The sequence below is a fragment of the Lutra lutra genome, chromosome 1 (assembly GCF_902655055.1).
Source record: "Lutra lutra chromosome 1, mLutLut1.2, whole genome shotgun sequence".
Lineage (NCBI taxonomy): Eukaryota > Metazoa > Chordata > Mammalia > Carnivora > Mustelidae > Lutra > Lutra lutra.
In genome coordinates this window covers 204419131-204436944 of record NC_062278.1, presented here as the reverse complement: position 1 = coordinate 204436944, position 17814 = coordinate 204419131, and the positions used below count along the sequence as shown (strand labels likewise).

General features: G+C 43.1%; 1 protein-coding gene and 1 pseudogene across 3 annotated transcripts in view; both read right to left on the bottom strand.

Annotated features, from left to right (window-relative positions):
- The window catches only part of IP6K1 (inositol hexakisphosphate kinase 1), a 64132-nt gene that overhangs the window by 3616 nt on the left and 42702 nt on the right, over positions 1-17814 (bottom strand). For all 3 annotated transcript variants that reach the window (XM_047693930.1, XM_047693918.1, XM_047693922.1), the window contains 3 exons: positions 6873-7083; positions 2375-2556; positions 159-334 (listed from right to left, as the gene is read on the bottom strand). In XM_047693930.1, the coding sequence (XP_047549886.1) occupies positions 159-334; positions 2375-2556; positions 6873-7083 (569 nt within the window). The remainder of the gene's footprint in view (positions 1-158; positions 335-2374; positions 2557-6872; positions 7084-17814) is intronic.
- On the bottom strand, positions 14162-15613 carry LOC125080102 (aminoacyl tRNA synthase complex-interacting multifunctional protein 2-like; annotated as a pseudogene).

The following is a 17814-nucleotide window of genomic DNA, read 5'->3' as shown; positions in this document are numbered from 1 at the left end:
TCAGGGAACCCTGTGGAGGCTCCTGGGACTCACCCTCTCGGAGGAGATTCTGGACCACTGTGGGTCAGGAGGACACCTGGCAGGGGGAGCAGGCAGGTACGCGGGCCACCCAAGCCCCACAGGCGGCGGCAGCGAGGCTCTCACCAGGGGCAACTCACCTGCATGCCACAGACCCTGACACCCAGTGAGGCTGACGTACTCTGCTCGCACTTTCTCATCTGCCGGGCTGCCTTCTCCGCGGACGCATCATCCCCATGCTGCCGGGTGCCCATCTTCAGGTCCAGCACACAGGGGTACTTGAAGTGGTGCACCACGTTCTCAAGCAAGAGGAACTCTGGGCCATGGTCAAGGACAGTAACAGCCACACTCACCACCAGTCCCAGCCAGGAAACCATGACCAAATTTTTCTATTAAAGGGGGCATTGTCTTCTAATGTGATCTGTATTCACCTCACAAACTCTCAAATGTAGATATCACACCACTGGCTTACTCCTTCTTTTCAAAAATTTTTTATTGTAGCAAAATATACATGACATAAAGTTTACCATTTTCACTACATTTAACTGTACAGGTTTAGCGGCATGAAGTACACTCACATAACTGTGCAACCACCATCACCAGAACTTTTTCATCTTCCCAAACAAAAACTAGAAACTGTACCCACCTCTCCCATTCCTCTTCACACTCCCAACCCCAGTAACTACCTTTCTATTTTCTGTCTCTAAGAATACGACTATTCTAGACACTTCATATTTGTCCTTTTGTGTCTGGCCGTTTCACTTAGTAAAAATGTTTTCAAGTTTTATCCAATTTGTGTGTAGCATGTGACAAAATTTCATTCCTATTTATGGCTGAAAAATATTCTGTGAGATATATATATATAATTTTATTCTGTTTTATTCTGTCCTGCAGGCAAACACAAACTAAAGAAGACCTGGCAGATTCGCATATATCCCTGGCACCATCAGTAAACCGAGGCCCTACAAAAGTCATACCCCGCCCAGGCCTAAAAGAAATAAGGAAGACATCTTTGCAGCACTATTACAAACATGAGAAATCAGGATTATCATTCCCGAATGGGAATCTTAGAAAAAGGTGGATTTAAATTTCTATCCTGCCTTTTTCTGACTAAACTTCAAACCAGTGGACTGCATATTTAAACTTGTCCCTGGTATTTCTAGAACCTTCTGCTTAAAATGCCACTATGGTCCTGGCTGGCTGACATTTATACCCATGTCCTCATTTACATCTATGGTCTGCAACCATCTTGGATAAAGGTACAGGTTTGTCATGTCTATCAGAAGTCATCGGGACCACAGCCTGGACCTCACTTCCATACTGGGGGTCAAGAAGCAATCACATGATCTTGGAAGGTAAGATACTTGGCATCACTTGACGATACACGTATTAACAGCGCCTAATTCTTTATAAAGAATAACTTACAGAAAACCATTAAATTGGCCTTTAATTTCATCACCTGCTATAACCTATAAACAAGTAGCAATAAAACTTAAAAAGGGCCACAGGAACACCTCACGGTGCCGGAGAGCATGGGCTCTTGAATCCTACTTTGGCCACTCATAGGCCTGGGCACAGCACTTAATCCCCCTGTGCTCCAATCTCCTCATCTATAAATGGGCTTCGTTAACACTTCCTCCCTCAAGACACTGTTCTGAAAACTGAGAAAAGAGAGAGGGCTCAGCACATTTCCCCTCAGTTTCTCAGTATTAGTTCTTCACAGTCTACTGCTTCAAACACCATAAACGATCACCAGAATTCGCATTTTATAATACTTCTTTACTTTTACCATCTTAAAGACTATTACATATTGTTCAGGTATGGTGTTTATCTTAGACAAAAAACAAAAACCAAAACAAAACCCACTTACCACTTTGTCATAACCACTTTTTAGGAAGGGAGAAACGTGTGCACATGCACGCACACACATGCAGATCCCTGATTCTAGACATGCACGGATACATACAGTAACCCCTGAGCACATCTGGCCATTTAAATTGAAATAAATGTAAAATTCTATAACTCAGTCACAGCAAGCATGTTTCAGTTTCTTGGTGTGGCCAGTGGCTACCATACTAAACACAGACACACACACCTTCACTGTCCCAGAAGGTTCTGCTGGACAGCACTCTTCTGAACTGCCAAGTTTAAGCTTCAGGCTTACCAGTTCGGAAGGGCAGGAGAAAACGTGTCAATAAAACAAAGAAGGACAAAGAGCCTATGAAAAAGGATGATGAGAGCAAGAGGTGCTCCAGGACAGAGAGGGCCACGGACCCGGTGCTAGAAGGTGTCCTGACACAGGACCAACCCATAGTCCCAGCAGGGGGCACTGCTGAAGCCTTAATAACAAGGATACTGTAGAGCTTTCGGTCCTTGGACTCGGAGCGCATGCGGCTCAGCTGCTGCTTGTGACAGCGCAGGCTCCAGGGATTGTGGCTGATCTTCTCAGAACTCAGACCGCTGTTGCCATCCAGCATCTGGAAAGGGACGTCTGAGTGGCTGTGGAGCTCCACCTTCAGACTCTTTGCCTCCTGGGAGCTAAGAAGGAAGAACAGGACACACTACTGAGGGGCTCAGACAAGTCACCCTCTGGGGTCTCGGTGCACAGGGTGAAGGAGGCCTAGATCAGGTCTAATCTGCCACCCATGGCCCCTGCTGAAGAGTGGCACAGGGGTCCTGGATGCATGAACACATTGAAAGGGAGTCATGAGTATATTTATATGTGCGTCTCTGAAAACGGTCTCAAAAATAACTCTTGGCATCAAGTTATGTGATGAGGATACCACTCCAGATCCATCCGGAAGGCTATTTGAAAAATCAACTGGAACAAGTGTTATAGAGGATGTGGAGAGACTGGAACCTCCACACGCTGCTGGAGGGACTGCAAAACGGTGCAGCCACTGTGAAAAAGTCTGGTGGTTCCTCAAAACACCAAATGTAGAATCATCGTATGATCCAGCAATTCCACTCCTAGGTATGTACCTAAAAGAACTGAAAACAGGAGCTCAAACAGAAACTCAACGCTCTGTTCACAGCAGCACTACCATAAACAAGAGATGGAAACAACCCAAGTGCCCATCAGAGCATGAATGGAAAAGCCAGGTGTGCCATACCCTCACTGCGGAGGAACATTTGGCAATAAAAAGGAAGGGAATTCTGACACAGGCAACCTGGATGGACCCTAAAACCGTCTTGCTAAGTGAAATAAACCAGACACAAAAGGAGTACTGTAGGAATCCACTCGTCTAAGGTAACTGCACATTCACAGAAACAGAAAAGAGAACAGCGGTTGCCAGGGACTGCGGGGAAGGAGAGTGGAGAGCTATTGAACAGGTATGGAGCTGCTGCTGGAGATGAAAAGGAACTCTGGAAATGGACAGTATGAAGGCTGCACAAGAGCGTGCATGTATTTAATACAACTGAATGAAAAGTGAAATGATAAAGTGATAGGTGTACTTTACAATTTAAAAAAATAAAAAAACTAATGAATGTACAGTTTTATACTTAACAAATACAGGGTGGAGCCTGGGATGCCACTGTCGAGAACAAGAGTAGCCATTCTGTTTGTGTCCACGTCTACAACCAAAAATTTTTTTTTTAAAGATTTATTTATCTGATAGACACACAGCAAGAGAGGGAACACAAGAAGGGGAGCTGGAGAGGGCAGAGAGCCCGATGCGGGGCTCGATCCCAGGACTCTGGGATCATGACCTGAGCTGAAGGCAGAGGCTTGACAACTGAGCCACCCAGGTGCTCCTACAAGCAAATTTTTAATAAGACCTAAAAAAAGCATATGCTAACAATGTCTGCATGCCGGGGTAGCCGCAGACCCAGGAAACGGCAGAGCAACTCCACAACTCAGAGCAGCGGCGAAGCATGGCAGCGGTTAGCAGATGCCACCGTCCTCTCCTGCCACTGCTGATGCGCTAAGTTACGCAGGGCTGCGCTAACCACCAGGCCCAGTATGTACTGGAAATGCAGACACTCCCCCACAGGGTGGCTGGGCGGGCTGGGTGAAGTGGCTGAGAGACATGGGCAGACATTCCCATTCCCTCTAACCAGAAGTAGAGCAGCCACGGATGCCTCTCAGCATGACCAAACACTCATGTCCTCCTGGGGAGGGCACGGCTGAGGCTATTTATGAATGCCTTTTTTGTGATCCCCTTTAAGAAACAACAAGGTGGGGGCGGCTGGGTGGCTCAGTGGGTTGGGCCGCTGCCTTCAGCTCGGGTCATGATCCCAGGTCCTGGGTTCGAGCCCCACATCGGGCTTTCTGCTCAGCAGGGAGCCTGCTTCCTCCTCTCTCTCTGCCTGCCTCTCTGCTTACTTGTGATTTCTCTCTGTCAAATAAATAAATAAAATCTTAAAAAAAAAAAAAAATCTAAGAAACAACAAGGTGGAGATGCCTGGGTGGCTCAGTCTGCTTTTGGCTCAGGTCATGATACCGGGGTCCTGGGATCAAGTCCCGCATCAGGCTCCCTGCTCGGCGGGAAGTCTGCTTCTTCCTTCGCCTGCCACTCCCACTGCTTGTGCTCTCTCTCTCTCTGACAAATAAAATTTTAGAAAGAAAGAAAGAATGAACAAAAGAAAGAAAGGGAGGGAGGGAGGGAGGAAAGAAAGAGAGGGAGAGGGGAAAAAGGAAAAAGAAAAAAGAAAAAGAAACAACAAGCTTTACTCATCCGCCAAGGAAACCCAAGTAAGTTCTCCCCGTGCCTTGGCCTCAGCCTTGGTGCTGCAGCTCTGGCTCTGGTGACGAAGCAAGCCCCACTCCTAGAGGTAACTTAGAGCCCCTGCGAACTGAACTCAGACACAGGTCGACTTTGATGTTATTCTATGTACACTGGCTTTTCACCAGATGATTCATGAAGCAACTTCTGTATCTTTGGAGAACAAAAGCAAGCCCACTCTAGAGAGCTGCTGAGGGAAAGGCATCAAATGCCAGCTATGGGCTTGAGGACTTGGGGAACATTCCTTGTCACAAGCTTGGGTCCCACAATCATCAGTGAAAAGGAAGCCCTTTGGGGAATGGCAAGGAAGCCCTGAAGAAGTGCTTCTGCAGATTGGAGTCTATTTTCCACGAGAATACTTAACACTTGGAGACCCTCCTCACTAAGAAATGGGTGTGAAGGCCTCTCCTTGCATCAGAGAGGCAGAGCAGGCTACAGAGGGCCCCTGACTGAGGACACAGGAGATGACACGTCACACACTCAGCCGGAGTCTCGTGGGGTTCTGTGCTCCTCCATGTGAGTATGTCCTCTTCCAGCGATGGGAGCGGGGAGAGCTGGAAGGCCCCGGGCTCACAGCTTCAGGAACCAGGGTGCACAGCATGTGCTGCTGAACTGACGTGATGTCAGAGTTAAACTATGTGCTGCTACAGCTAAGAAAAGTCCCAAAACCAACTTCTAAGTTGAGTCACAGATCTTAATCACTGAACCTTCTTTTTGAGTGAAATAACATACTTTAAAAAAATTTTTTTAAGTAATTTCTATACCCAGCATGGGGCCTGAACTCACGACTGCGAGATCAAGAGTCACATACTCCACCGACTAACCAGCTAGGAGCCCCAAAATTAAATATAAAGTAATTTAATCATACTATTTTGATTTTACTTTGTTCCAGGAAGCTCACATCATTTTTAATTTAATTTGTCTTTTAATAATTCAGTGGGTTTTAAAAAATATATATTTTTACAAGGTTATAAAATATCGCCACTATCTAATTTTTAGGACATTTCATCACCCACCAAACAATCACCATTAGCAGTCACTTCCTATCCTCCTCTCCCCCTCAGTCTCTGGCACCCACTAACCTGCTTTCTGTCTTGTGCATTTGCCTATTCTAAACACTTTCTATAACTGGAATCCCACAATACGTGGTTTTTTGTAATTAACTTCTTTTACTGAGCACAGGTTTTCAAGGTTCATCCCCATTGTGGCCCGTACGAGTGCGCCATTCCTGTTTATGACTGAATAACAGTCAGCCTTTATTCATCCATTCGTCAGCTGATGGGACACTGGGATTACTTTGGCTGTTAGGACTAACGTTACTATGAACATCTCTTCATAAGTTCCATGTCTGAATGTATTTTTTCAATTCTCTCGGTACAGGCTGCTATTCCCAGGAGTGGAATGGAGAGGTGTAACTTTCTAAGGAGCTGCCAAATACCTGTTTCCCAGGGTGGCAGCACTAGTTTCCATTCCTGTCAGCCATTTAAGAGGGTTCTAATCTCTCCACATCTTCTTCATCAACACTTTTATTGCCTGTCCTTCTGATGACAGCCATTCTAGGGGAGTTCACGTTTTTTGCATAAAATATTCAGAAACATAATTATTTATAGACTGTTTTCCTAACCTACAAGGAAAATCATTTCCAATGCAATAAACTAAATTTTAGGTGCAGGGAAAGGGTTAAGAGCTGACCTCAGTCTCTCAGAGAGGTCAAAGAACCTCTTCTAGAACTCTTAAAAAACACTAGTCTGGACACTCTCTCATTGTACTTGGACAATCCTACAGGTCAGAAAGCAGATGCAACCTCACCGTGGACTACGGCATTTCAATCTCACGTGTGAGACAATGACAAAGCTGGAGGACACAGAGCACAAACGGCAGGGAGTCCTTGCTTCCAAAGGGCTGAGTGACCTTCACTCTCTCTTGACCAGCTCCATCCATCCTCAGAAGGCAGCATCACTGGGGTGATGTGACATGCCTGGGTGGGTAGCCAAAGAATACCAGCCATCTTCCCCCAACCTTGAGCCCTACTTCCCCGGGGTGTATCGGGGCTCTAGAGAGGCCTCGGGCATTTGTGCTGATTAGGACCACATGTGCGCCTTCGGCCCTGCTCACCAACCCCCTTACCTCTCGGAGGTTTCAAGGGACAGGCTGGCTTTCTCCTCCTTGTGGTCACTGCCACTGCCTGACCGGTGCAGGCTCCGGCGGGAGTGTTTGCGCCGAGGTTGCTCCCGCTCTGGTGTGTCATCCTGCTCCACAGTCTCACTTTCCACATAAGGGTACGCCACCAAGTTGATGTAACCATCACTGTCTCCCTCAAAACAGACAGACACCACGCCTGTTGAAAAAAAGACAGCTAGTCAACAAATGTCTACACAGGCTGGGTCTATGCAGCACAGACTGCCTGGTACTTGCTGTCCCACAGCACATCACCTGCCATGAACCAACTGAAGATCAATGTAGGAACAATGACCAACACACACCTTTCCAGAACACAGCTGACCACTCGCCCCAACTCAGAGGCTGCTACTTAGCCTTTGATCGTAGATAGATATGTACATCTTTCCCGCACTCTTCTCTAGCCCCGGCACTTCCAGTGACTAACTTCTGTACCACTCAAAACTGTGTGCACTGGAGACACCCACACCTGACAGGACTTAACCTTCTCCTTATTTAACTACTCTGTGATCCCGCCATTTCCTATGTCGGTGACTTGATCTGTTTCCTTCAGCCCTGTGTGCCACCTAGAGAGACTTAAGACTTCTCCCTGCAAAACAGTCCCCAAAAGAAGTCTTCTGCCCACACTGAGCATCAGGCTCTTCTAACCTCACCAGACAGAACTTCTGTCTCACTAAACCACCGGCACTCCTAAATTGAGACACCTTTCTGTTCTCCCTGCTGTACTCAGGCAAAAGAGTTTACTGTGTCCATTTCTTTATCAAACAGGCTGTTCATAGTTTCTTCTGTATAATTACCAAAAGAGTTAAAACACAATACCTACAAACCTAGCCCAAGGAGTTTAAAAAAAAAAAGAGAGAGAAAGAAAAAGGAAAGAGAGAAAAGAAAAGAAGAGAAGAGAAAAAAAAGGAAAGAAAGAAAAGAAAGACAAAGAAATCAAGAAAGGAGCCCAGGGGTACCTGGGTGGCTTAGTTGTTGGTTAAGCATCTGACCTTAGCTCAGGTCATGATCTGGGTTTCCTGGGATCCCGCCTCTCACGTTGGGCTCCCTGCTCAACAGGGAGTCTGCTTGTCCCTCTTCCACTGCCCCTCCACCCAGCTTGTGCTCTTTCTCACATAAATAAAATCTTAAAAAAAAAAAAAAAAAAAAAAAAAAAAAAGATAAAAGTCCAGGCTGCCCGTCATCTAACTTCCACACCCAACCTTCTGTCAGCTACATTTCTCCTTTCACACTTTGCGTACAGAGGTGGCTCTATGATCGCAGCATAAGTGAGAAGCATTTATAAATAAGGCAACATGCCAGACCAAGAATACCCTTCTCTTTGGCCCATTTCCTTCTCCAGGTAGGCACTGCCTCACTCCCTGAGCCCTTTTAGAAAAAATTCCTGAAACATTAAATTGATTCTTTTTTCTTACATTCTTACTACACTGCCCAACGTATGCTGCGCTTCAGTGGGCTTTACCCCTGCACCCTGGCTGCCTCTCCTGCAGGTGTTCACCTCTGTAACCTCCTGTCTTCATTCACTAGAACCTCAACTGTTCCGGCCTGAATGCCCTCTGGTCTTCAAGTTTCTCGGTCTCCTGGGCTGCTCCTTATGCTCTGACTAGAGGGTCCTCTAGGCCTGCCACACAGCTGTCGTGCTGACCAGTGTGAGGGTCGTTCCATTTATCCTTCTATGGTCCTCTACTTCTCCCCACTCCTCGTTTACTCCTTACTTGAGTGGAAAACATCTTCAAGTAACTTTCTAAGGAAGGGTGGTCAGGTCAATTCTGAGTCCTTTGCAGGACTTTATTCTGCTCCAACACCTGACTGACTAAAGACAAAATTCTATATGGTCTGTAAATAAAGACACTTCTACTTCTTCCTTTCCAACTGGAATGCATTTTATTATTTCACTATCTGGCCTAACTACACTGGCCAGAACCTCCAGTGGAAAGCATGAATATCCTTGTCCCGTTCTTGATCTTAGGGGGCAAAGCAATGGTTTCATCATTACGATGCTGACTGGAGGTTTTTCATAGATGCGGTCAGTCAGGTTGAAGAATTGTCCTTCTATTCCTAGTTTGCTGCTGTTGTTTTATGAAGCAAGAACGGATGTTGGGGGGAAGCCTAGGTGGCTCAGTCAGTTAAGCGTCTGCCTTTAGCTCAGGTCATGTTCATGGGGGTCCCAGGTTCCTGGGATCAAGCCCCACAGGCAGCCCGCTTCTCTCTCTCCCTTTGCCCCTCTCCCAGCTCTTTCTCTCAAATAAGTAAAAATCTTAAAAAAAAAAAAAAAAAAAAAGAATGGATGTCCGATACTATCAAATGCCTTTTCTGAATCTGCTAAGACATAGATGCATAGATGGTTTTTCTTTTTTTAGATCATTAATATGGAAATTCATTTAACCTCTGAATGTTAAACCTACCCTGTATTATTCAGATAAACCCTACCTGGTAATGATGTATTGTCCTTTAAACATGTTGTTGGACTCAATCAACTAAAATTTTATTGAAATTTTTTTTACATCTAGATTCATGAGGTCCATTTATTTTCTTATAGTGGCCTTGCAGAATGAATATTCTCTTTAATTTAACATATTCCTTAATTTTTTGGGAAGAGTTTCTGTAGAACTACTGTAAGTATTTCTTTCTTAAATATTTGGCAGAATTCATCAGCGAAGCTGTGTGGGCCTGGAGTTTTCTTAGCTAGAATGCAACGTCAATTTACTTGATAGTGCTATTCAGAGTCTCCATTTCTTCTTGAGAGTTTTCATAGTTTGTATCATTCAAGAAACTGTCTCTTTCATCGATGTTGTAGAAGTTACTGGGATAAAGTTTTTCATAATATTCTTCTACCTTTAAACATCAGTAGACTCTAGTTACAACTTATCTATCATTTCTAATATTAGACATTCATATATTCTCTTCCTGATCAGTCTAGCTAGAGATGTTCTCAAAAAAATAAGCTTTGGTCTTTGCTTTTTATTGATTTTCTTAATTTCTGCTCACTCTCTTACTGAATTGTCTTTTTCATACAGATCTGCATTAATTTAGATATATATATTCTGGAAATTAATCCTTGGTCAGTCATATGTGTTGTAAATATCTTCATCCATTTTCTTTGAAGCCATATTTTGATAAACGTAAGCTTTAAATTTTTATATGTCAAATATATCATTATCTCCTTTGATTAGCTCTTTTATTTTTGTCTTCCAGGCTCATCTGAAGCTATACTAGAAATATGTCCTGCTGAGGCACATACTTTTGAGTCCCCTGACAGACCACTGGCAGACACAGAGCATCACACCTACTATGGGGAGAAATGGCTGTGCTGTGCGTAGGCCAGGAGGAAGCTCTACCAACAGCAGATGAGACCTGGTAATTAAAAGAGCCATGCAATCGACCATTATTAGATTAAGGAAAAAATATTTTTTATTCTGACTTTTTAAAATACCATTACTCACACCTAGGTAGAATGCAGATGGGAAAATAAAAATCAATGCTCTTAGAATTCATCTGATGTAAGCCCTTTCTTGGCATTTGTAAGACTAATTTCTTTTTTTTTTTTTTTTTAAGATTTTATTTATTTATTTGACAGAGAGAGATCACAAGTAGACGGAGAGACAGGCAGAGAGAGAGAGAGAGGGAAGCAGGCTTCCCGCTGAGCAGAGAGCCCGATGCGGGACTCGATCCCAGGACCCTGAGATCATGACCTGAGCCGAAGGCAGCGGCTCAACCCACTGAGCCACCCAGGCGCCCTGTAAGACTAATTTCAATAGACACTAAAGATCACATCTGATGAAGATTTTATTTTTCACAATATATTCTTAAAAACTATAGGAAAAAAATATGTAACGTAAGTTTATCATTTTAACCATTTTTAAATGTACAATTAGTGGCATTAAGCACATTCACAATGCTGTATATGATTTTCTTTTCTTTTTTTTTAAATTTATTTAGATAGAGATCACAAGTAGGCAGAGAGGCAGGCAGGGGGTGGTGGAAGCAGGATCCCTGCTGAGCAGAGAGCCCGATGTGGGGCTCAATCCCAGGACCCTGGGATCATGACCCGAGCTGAAGGCAGAGGCTTTAACCCACTGAGCCACCCAGGCGCCCCTGTATATGATCTTCATTATCTATTTCCAGAACTTTCTCATCACCTCAAAGAAAAAGTCTGTACCTATTATATAATAACTACCCCTTTCTCCCTCACCTGAACCCCAAGTAACCTCTAACTTACTCTGTTTCTACAAATAGGCCTACTGTAGACATTTCATAGAAATGGAATCCTATCATTCTCGTCCTCTTGTGCCTGGCTTATTTTACTTAGCATAATGTGTCCAAGATTCACCCATGCTGTAGCCTATATCAGAACTTCATTTCTTTTTATGGCTGAATACTATTCCATTGTGAATATATATCACATTTGTTTATCCATTCATCTGTGGTGGACACTTGGGTTGTTCCCACTTTGGGCTATTGTGAATAATGCTTCTGTGAATATTAGCTTATAAGCATCTGTTTGAGTCCCTGTTTTCAATTCTTTTTTTTTTTTTTAAGATTTTATTTATTTATTTTGAGAGAGAGAGAGAGAGAGAAAGTTTTTTTTGTTTTTGTTTTAAAGATCCTGTTTATATTCTATTCTTTTCTTTACACAGCTAGGAGTGCAACTGCTGGATCATATGGTAATCCTGTTTAATTTTTTTTAAAAAGATTATTTATTTAGTTATTTATTTATTTGGCAGGGAAGGGGGGAAGAGAGGGGCAGGTGGGCAGAGGGAGAGGGAGGAAGCAGGCTCCCCACTGAGTACAGAGCTTGAGGCAGGGCTTGATCACAGGACCCTGGGATCATGACCTGAGTCGAAGGCAAACCCTTAACTGACTGAGCCATCCAGGAGCCCTGCTGTTCAACTTTCTGAGGAACCACCAACCTGTTTTCTGTAGTGGCTGCACCATTTGACATTCTTACTGGCAGTGTTATTTCTCCACATCCTTGCCAACATGTACTTTCCTTTTTTTTTTTGTTATAGCCATTCTAGTGGGTATGAATGGTATCTGACTGTGGTTTTGATTTGCATTTCCCTAACAACTAATGATTTGTTTCAAGTGTCTATTAGACATTTGCATATCTTCTCTGGAGAAATGTTTATTCAAGTCCTTTGACCATTTTTTAACTGGGTGTTTCTTAACTCTTAACAAAGAGTGGAACTAGTTCTTAAAACACCCAAGCTTTTTTTTTTTTTTTTTTTTTTCTTTTTAACCTCAAAACTTTTGCTTATGCTTAGAATGTTTCTTTCCATTGCCCTTTGCCCACAGCTGCTCCTCACACTTGAGTCCTTCAAGTCTTCCCGGATATTTCTTTCCTGATCATCCTATCTCAAGTGTTCTGTTCTGGAAGCCTTATTATTTCTAATTATAGAACCATACTTAGTTTCTTCACAGCACTTATCAAAATCTAGAAATTGTTTTGTCTATATGTTTATTTACTTTTTCTCACATTAGCATGTAAGCTCCCAGTAGGTATGGTATTTTGTCTTTTACATTAATGAGCATAGGGCCTGGCATCTAGTAGATGCTTAATAAATATAAGATTAATGAATGAGGGAATGTTTTGCATAAGGAAACAGAAGCCTAGAACCTCATGTTTAGTACCATATGCTGCACCACCTGATGACTGCAGCTGGTCATACTAATAAAAATCCCTCTCCAAACTTATTGCCAAAACACAGAATATCACCGGCATTTTTCCTTAGCTTGATTGACTTTTAAAAATACCTGTGTTCCTGGCAATAAAGAGATACATGTGTATGTGTGGGATAGTAGTTATACAGACCTGTATAAATTTTCTAGACCTGTCTGCTAAAAGGGCCTAAAAACAATGATACTCCAGTAGCAATCAGTCCATCTAGTGTCAAGATCTTGGTTTTTCTAAATACCATTTCTACAATAAAAGGAAGCAAAGCTCCCTGGAGAAATGGTTGGTTCCTGAATCAGGGCAGAAAAAATAAAAGATGGGCCTGGAGCACCCTGCGGTAACTGAATGCAAAGAAGTAGTAAAAAATGATGGGGTAAATGTCCCAAGTGCACAAGAGCCAAGGTAAAGGAGGCCCAGTGGCCACATCTAGAATATAAGAAGTAAAACATCCGTAAGCACATACTGATAGATAAATGGGTGAGGAGGGACAATTCTTCCTTATGGAATTGTAATTCCTTTTAATTAAAGATACAGAAGAAATGGTGGAAACAGAAGTCACCATTAGGCACACAACACAGTAGTAACTGTTACAGGCAAGGACCACTGATCAATTCTAAAATTAGTGGACTAAAGTACTATAAGAAACAGGATATTTAGGGACACCAGGGTGGCTCAGTTGGTTAAGTGTCTGACTCTTGATTTCGCCTTAGGTCATGATCTCAGAGTGGTGAGATCAAGCCCCATGTTGGGCTCCACGCTCAGCGGCTCAGCCGGAGATTCTCTCTCTCTCTCCCTCTGCCCCTCCCCACCCCACCCACTTTCTTTAAAATAAATAAATAAATCTTGGAAGGAAGGGAGGGGGGCGGGGGGGAGGGAAATACTTAGAAAGTCTCAAAGTATCTCCCCATAGGATACTCATTAATTACAACAGGGAAGATAGTAACTTTACAGTGGAGAAGCCTGGCAGACACCACCTTAACCAAGTGATTGAAATTAAATCACTAATAACAATGTAGTATCTTCGGACAGGAAGAACTGAGAGGACACAAGATCATTTCTGTTGCCCAAGATAAATAACCTCAGTCTAACCATGGGAAAATATAAGGCAAATTCAAATTTAGGGACATTTCAAAAAAACCACTGCTAGTATTCTTCAAAAGTGTCAAGGTCACGAAAGACAAAGACTGAGATACTCTCTCAGGATGGAGGAGACTGAGGAGGAATATATGCAATGTGAAGTGAAAACATGAACCAAAAGAAGAACATAAGGGGGAAAACTAACAAAATCTGAATAAAGTATAGAGATTATTTTTATTTTTTTTAATTTTTATTTATTTATTTTTAAATTTTATTTAATTATTTGGCAGAGGGAGAGAGAGATCACAAGTAGGCAGAGAAACAGACAAAGAGAGAGGGGGAAGCAGGCTTCCTGCTGAGCAGAGAGCCGGATGTGGGGCTCAATCCCAGGACCCTGAGATCATGACCTGAGCCGGAAGCAGAGGCTTAACCCACTGAGCCACCCAGGTGCCCCAGATTAGTTATTTTTATTATATCAGGGTTCATTTTCTGGTTTTGATTATTATAAACTGTACTACAGTTAGTTATTTAAGGAATTCTTAAAAAAGATTTTATTTATTTGAGACAGAGAGAGTACAAGTGGGGAGGAGGGTCAGAGGGAGAGGGAGACGCAGACTCCCCACGGAGCAGGGAGCCCGATGGGAGCTTGATCCCAGGACCCTGAGATCATGACCTAAGCCAAAGGCAGATGCTTAACTGACTGAGCCATCCAGGCACCCCAAGAAATTTTTTTAATAGGATGCTTTTATTGGTGCTTGATGATTAGCTTAAGTGAAGACTTGGATTTTAGTATAAGCTACTTTATCAACAATACGCATGATCTTAAGAACAGCACTGTTCTTAAAATCTAAAATCAGTTCCTGAATTGACTTAAGGAGCTCGGGGACAATATTAAAAGGGGCTAGGTTTTCACAGCCCTCGTCCATCTCTGCACATTGGCTGGCACTATCAACAAGTAGCCTCCCATCTGCCGGAGCACAGACCACAGCACGTCTGCCACAGGGAGTTCAGTCCCAACAAGTCAGGAGCTCTTTCAAAGAGTAGAGTTTATGGAGTCGAACACAGTGGCTTCCTCTCTACTGCTTCCCTGTTTTAAGATTTACTTATCTGAGAGAACACATATGTGCATGAGCAGGGGGAGGGGCAGAGGGAGAGAAAGAGAGAATCTCAGGCAGACTCCTTGTAAGGCATGGATCCCCAATGTGGGGTTCAACCCCACAACCCTGAGATCATGACCTGAACTGAAACCAAGAGTCGATGCTTAAGCAACTGAGCCACCCAGGAGCCCCTACTGCTTCCCTCTTTTAACTGAAAAATAGCTATTATCTACAAAGGTATCTACAATGGTTAAATTAACAGCATTATACTTTTGACCAAACAGAGAGAAGAAAAAATGTGCAATGTTCCTTTCTCCTCTGATGGAAGACATCGTTTGGCCACTGAACTTCATTTGAATCTCTGGCACCTTCTTCCACGTTAGCCCAAAACCCAACTGATACTCTTAACAGGGCTGTTTTCAGTAGGCTTGCCAAAGCACGTAAGAAGGCTTTCTGACACACTGTTGATTGCTGACTGTATGAGAACAGCAGACAGGACCCTGTAGTCCTGTCCCAGAGCAGCTGGGACAGCAAAAGAGGGAGGGGAGGTGGGGTCTATGTGAATCACGATCTTTCAGTGCCCTTGTCTTTCAATGCCCCATAATCCTTTCCAAGCACTGAGTTTAAGTCCCAGACACTGGTTAATGAAGCAGTAGCTCACCAGCTTGGGTTATGCTGGTTACATCCAAGTCCACATGTGGTATCTCAATCATTGTGAAGCGACCATTAACTGCAGCTTTCAATTCATATAGACATTTTAAATATTTTGGTGGGACTCAAGAGGTTGAAGAGATGGGTCAGACTTCCTGCACCTGGTCCACAACCAGGCAAGGAAAGATGCATTACTTTATAATAGGGCTTTTAAAGACTTCTGTTCCCCAGTCTGAGAGAAAGTTGCGGGGAAAAACTGAACCAATGCTAGGGACAATCCTTCCCTGGGAGGCAACCTGAGATTCAAACTTCTTCCAGTTCTGGTGGCTGTGATTTAGAAAACACTTCTCTGGAGCCAGGGCTCAACTTCTTTTTAAGACATTCTTTTTTTTTTCCTTAGCATCAGAAGGACTCAATGAGTTAAAAGGGCTTATAGTTCTCTATCTGGTTTTGGCATATTTACAGCAGAAGATTTGGCCATGAATGTGTTGAGTATGGAAGAGTAGGCGGCTGAAGCTGCATTTATAAAGCATTTGTAACTGTTGTTTTTAGCCACTTAGAGAGAGCAGTGTGTTTGATTCTGGCTTCTCTCTCCTTTTGCAGGCTTAGAATATTTATTCCTTCAAATTCCGTATTCTTCTGGTTCTGTTTTGAAAACAACAGCAAATAGACCATCGAATTCAAAATTACACAATGGACTTGAATATACATTTCTCCAGAGAGGTACACAAATGGCCAACAGCACATCAATATCATTAGTCATTAAGAAAATGCAAATGAAGGGCACCTGGGTGGCTCAGTGGGTTAAAGCCTCTGCCTTCAGCTCAGGTCATGATCCCAGGGTCCTGAGATCGAGGCCCCCCCCCCCCCCCCCGTCAGGCTCTCTGCTCGGTGGAGAGCTTGCTTCCTCCTCTCTCAACCTGCCTCTCTGCCTACTTGTGATCTCTGTCTGCCAGATAAATAAAGTCTTAAAAAAAATGCAAATGAAAACCACAGATACCATTCATACCCACTAGGATGGCTATAATAAATTTTTTTTTTTAAAGCAAAGTACATGTCAGCTAGATGTGGAGAAACGGGAACATTGCCAGTAAGAATGTCAAATGGTGTAGCCACTACAGAAAACAGTTTGGTGGGGGCGCCTGGGTGGCTCAGTGGGTTAAGCCTCTGACTTCCACTCAGGTCGTGGTCTCGGGGTCCTGGGATCGAGCCCCACATTGGGCTCTGCTCGGCGGGGAGCCTGCTTCCCTCTCTCCCTGCCTGCCTCTCTGCCTACTTGTGATCTCTCTCTCTGTCAAATAAATAAATAAAATCTTAAAAAAAAAAAAAAAAGAAAGAAAGAAAGAAAGAAAACAGTTTGGTGGTTCCTCAAAAAGTTAAACAGGATTACTATATGATCCAGCAATTCCACTCCTAGCTATGTACTCAAAAGAACTGAAGACAGGCTCTTAACAGAAACAAAACTCTCTCTCAAAATAAAATCTTTAAAAAAAATTGAAAACAGGGACTCAGACAGATGCTTATAAGCTAATATTCACAGAAGCATTATTCACAATAGCCCAAAGTGGGAACAACCCAAGTGTCCACCACAGACGAATGGATAAATAAATGTGATATATATTCAAAATGGAATAGTATTCAGCCATAAAAAGAAATGAGGTTCTGATATAGGCTACGACACGGGTCAGTCTTGGAAACATTATGCTAAATGAAATAAGCCAGACTCAAAAGTACAAGAATGAAATGATCCCACTCCTATGAAATGTCTACAGTGGGCCCATTTGTAGAAACAAAGTATGTCAGAGGTTACCTGGGGTTCAGGTGAGGGAGAAAGGGGGAGTTATTATTTAATGGGTACAGACTTTTTCTTTGAGGTGATGAGAAAGTTCTGGAAATAGATAATGATAATCGTATACAACACTGTGAATGTACTTAATGCCACTAAATTACCATTTTAAAATGGTAAACTTTATATTATGTATATTCTGGCACAATAAAAAAGAGTTACGAAAACAACAAATACTGATATGGATTGGTTTTTCAAAACTGAGGATCCCTTAAGCAAAGGATGGTGTAAACATGACTAAATTCATAACAGCTTTGGGAAATTAAAAAGCAGAACCTCTGCCCAAATTTAACTTACACGTGGTGGACAATCATGAAAATGTATAAATAGTGACAAAAATCAGAGTTTAAAATGAAGTGACTTAGGGCACCTGGGTGGCTCAGTTGGTTAAGCATCTGACTCTTGGTTTCAGCTCAGGTCATGATCTCAGAGTCCCAAGACTGAGCCCCATGGAGGGCTCCACGCTCAGCATGGAGTCTGATTGTCCCTCTTCCTCTGCTCCTCCCCTGCCTCCAACACTCTCTCTCATAAATAAAAATAAAACCT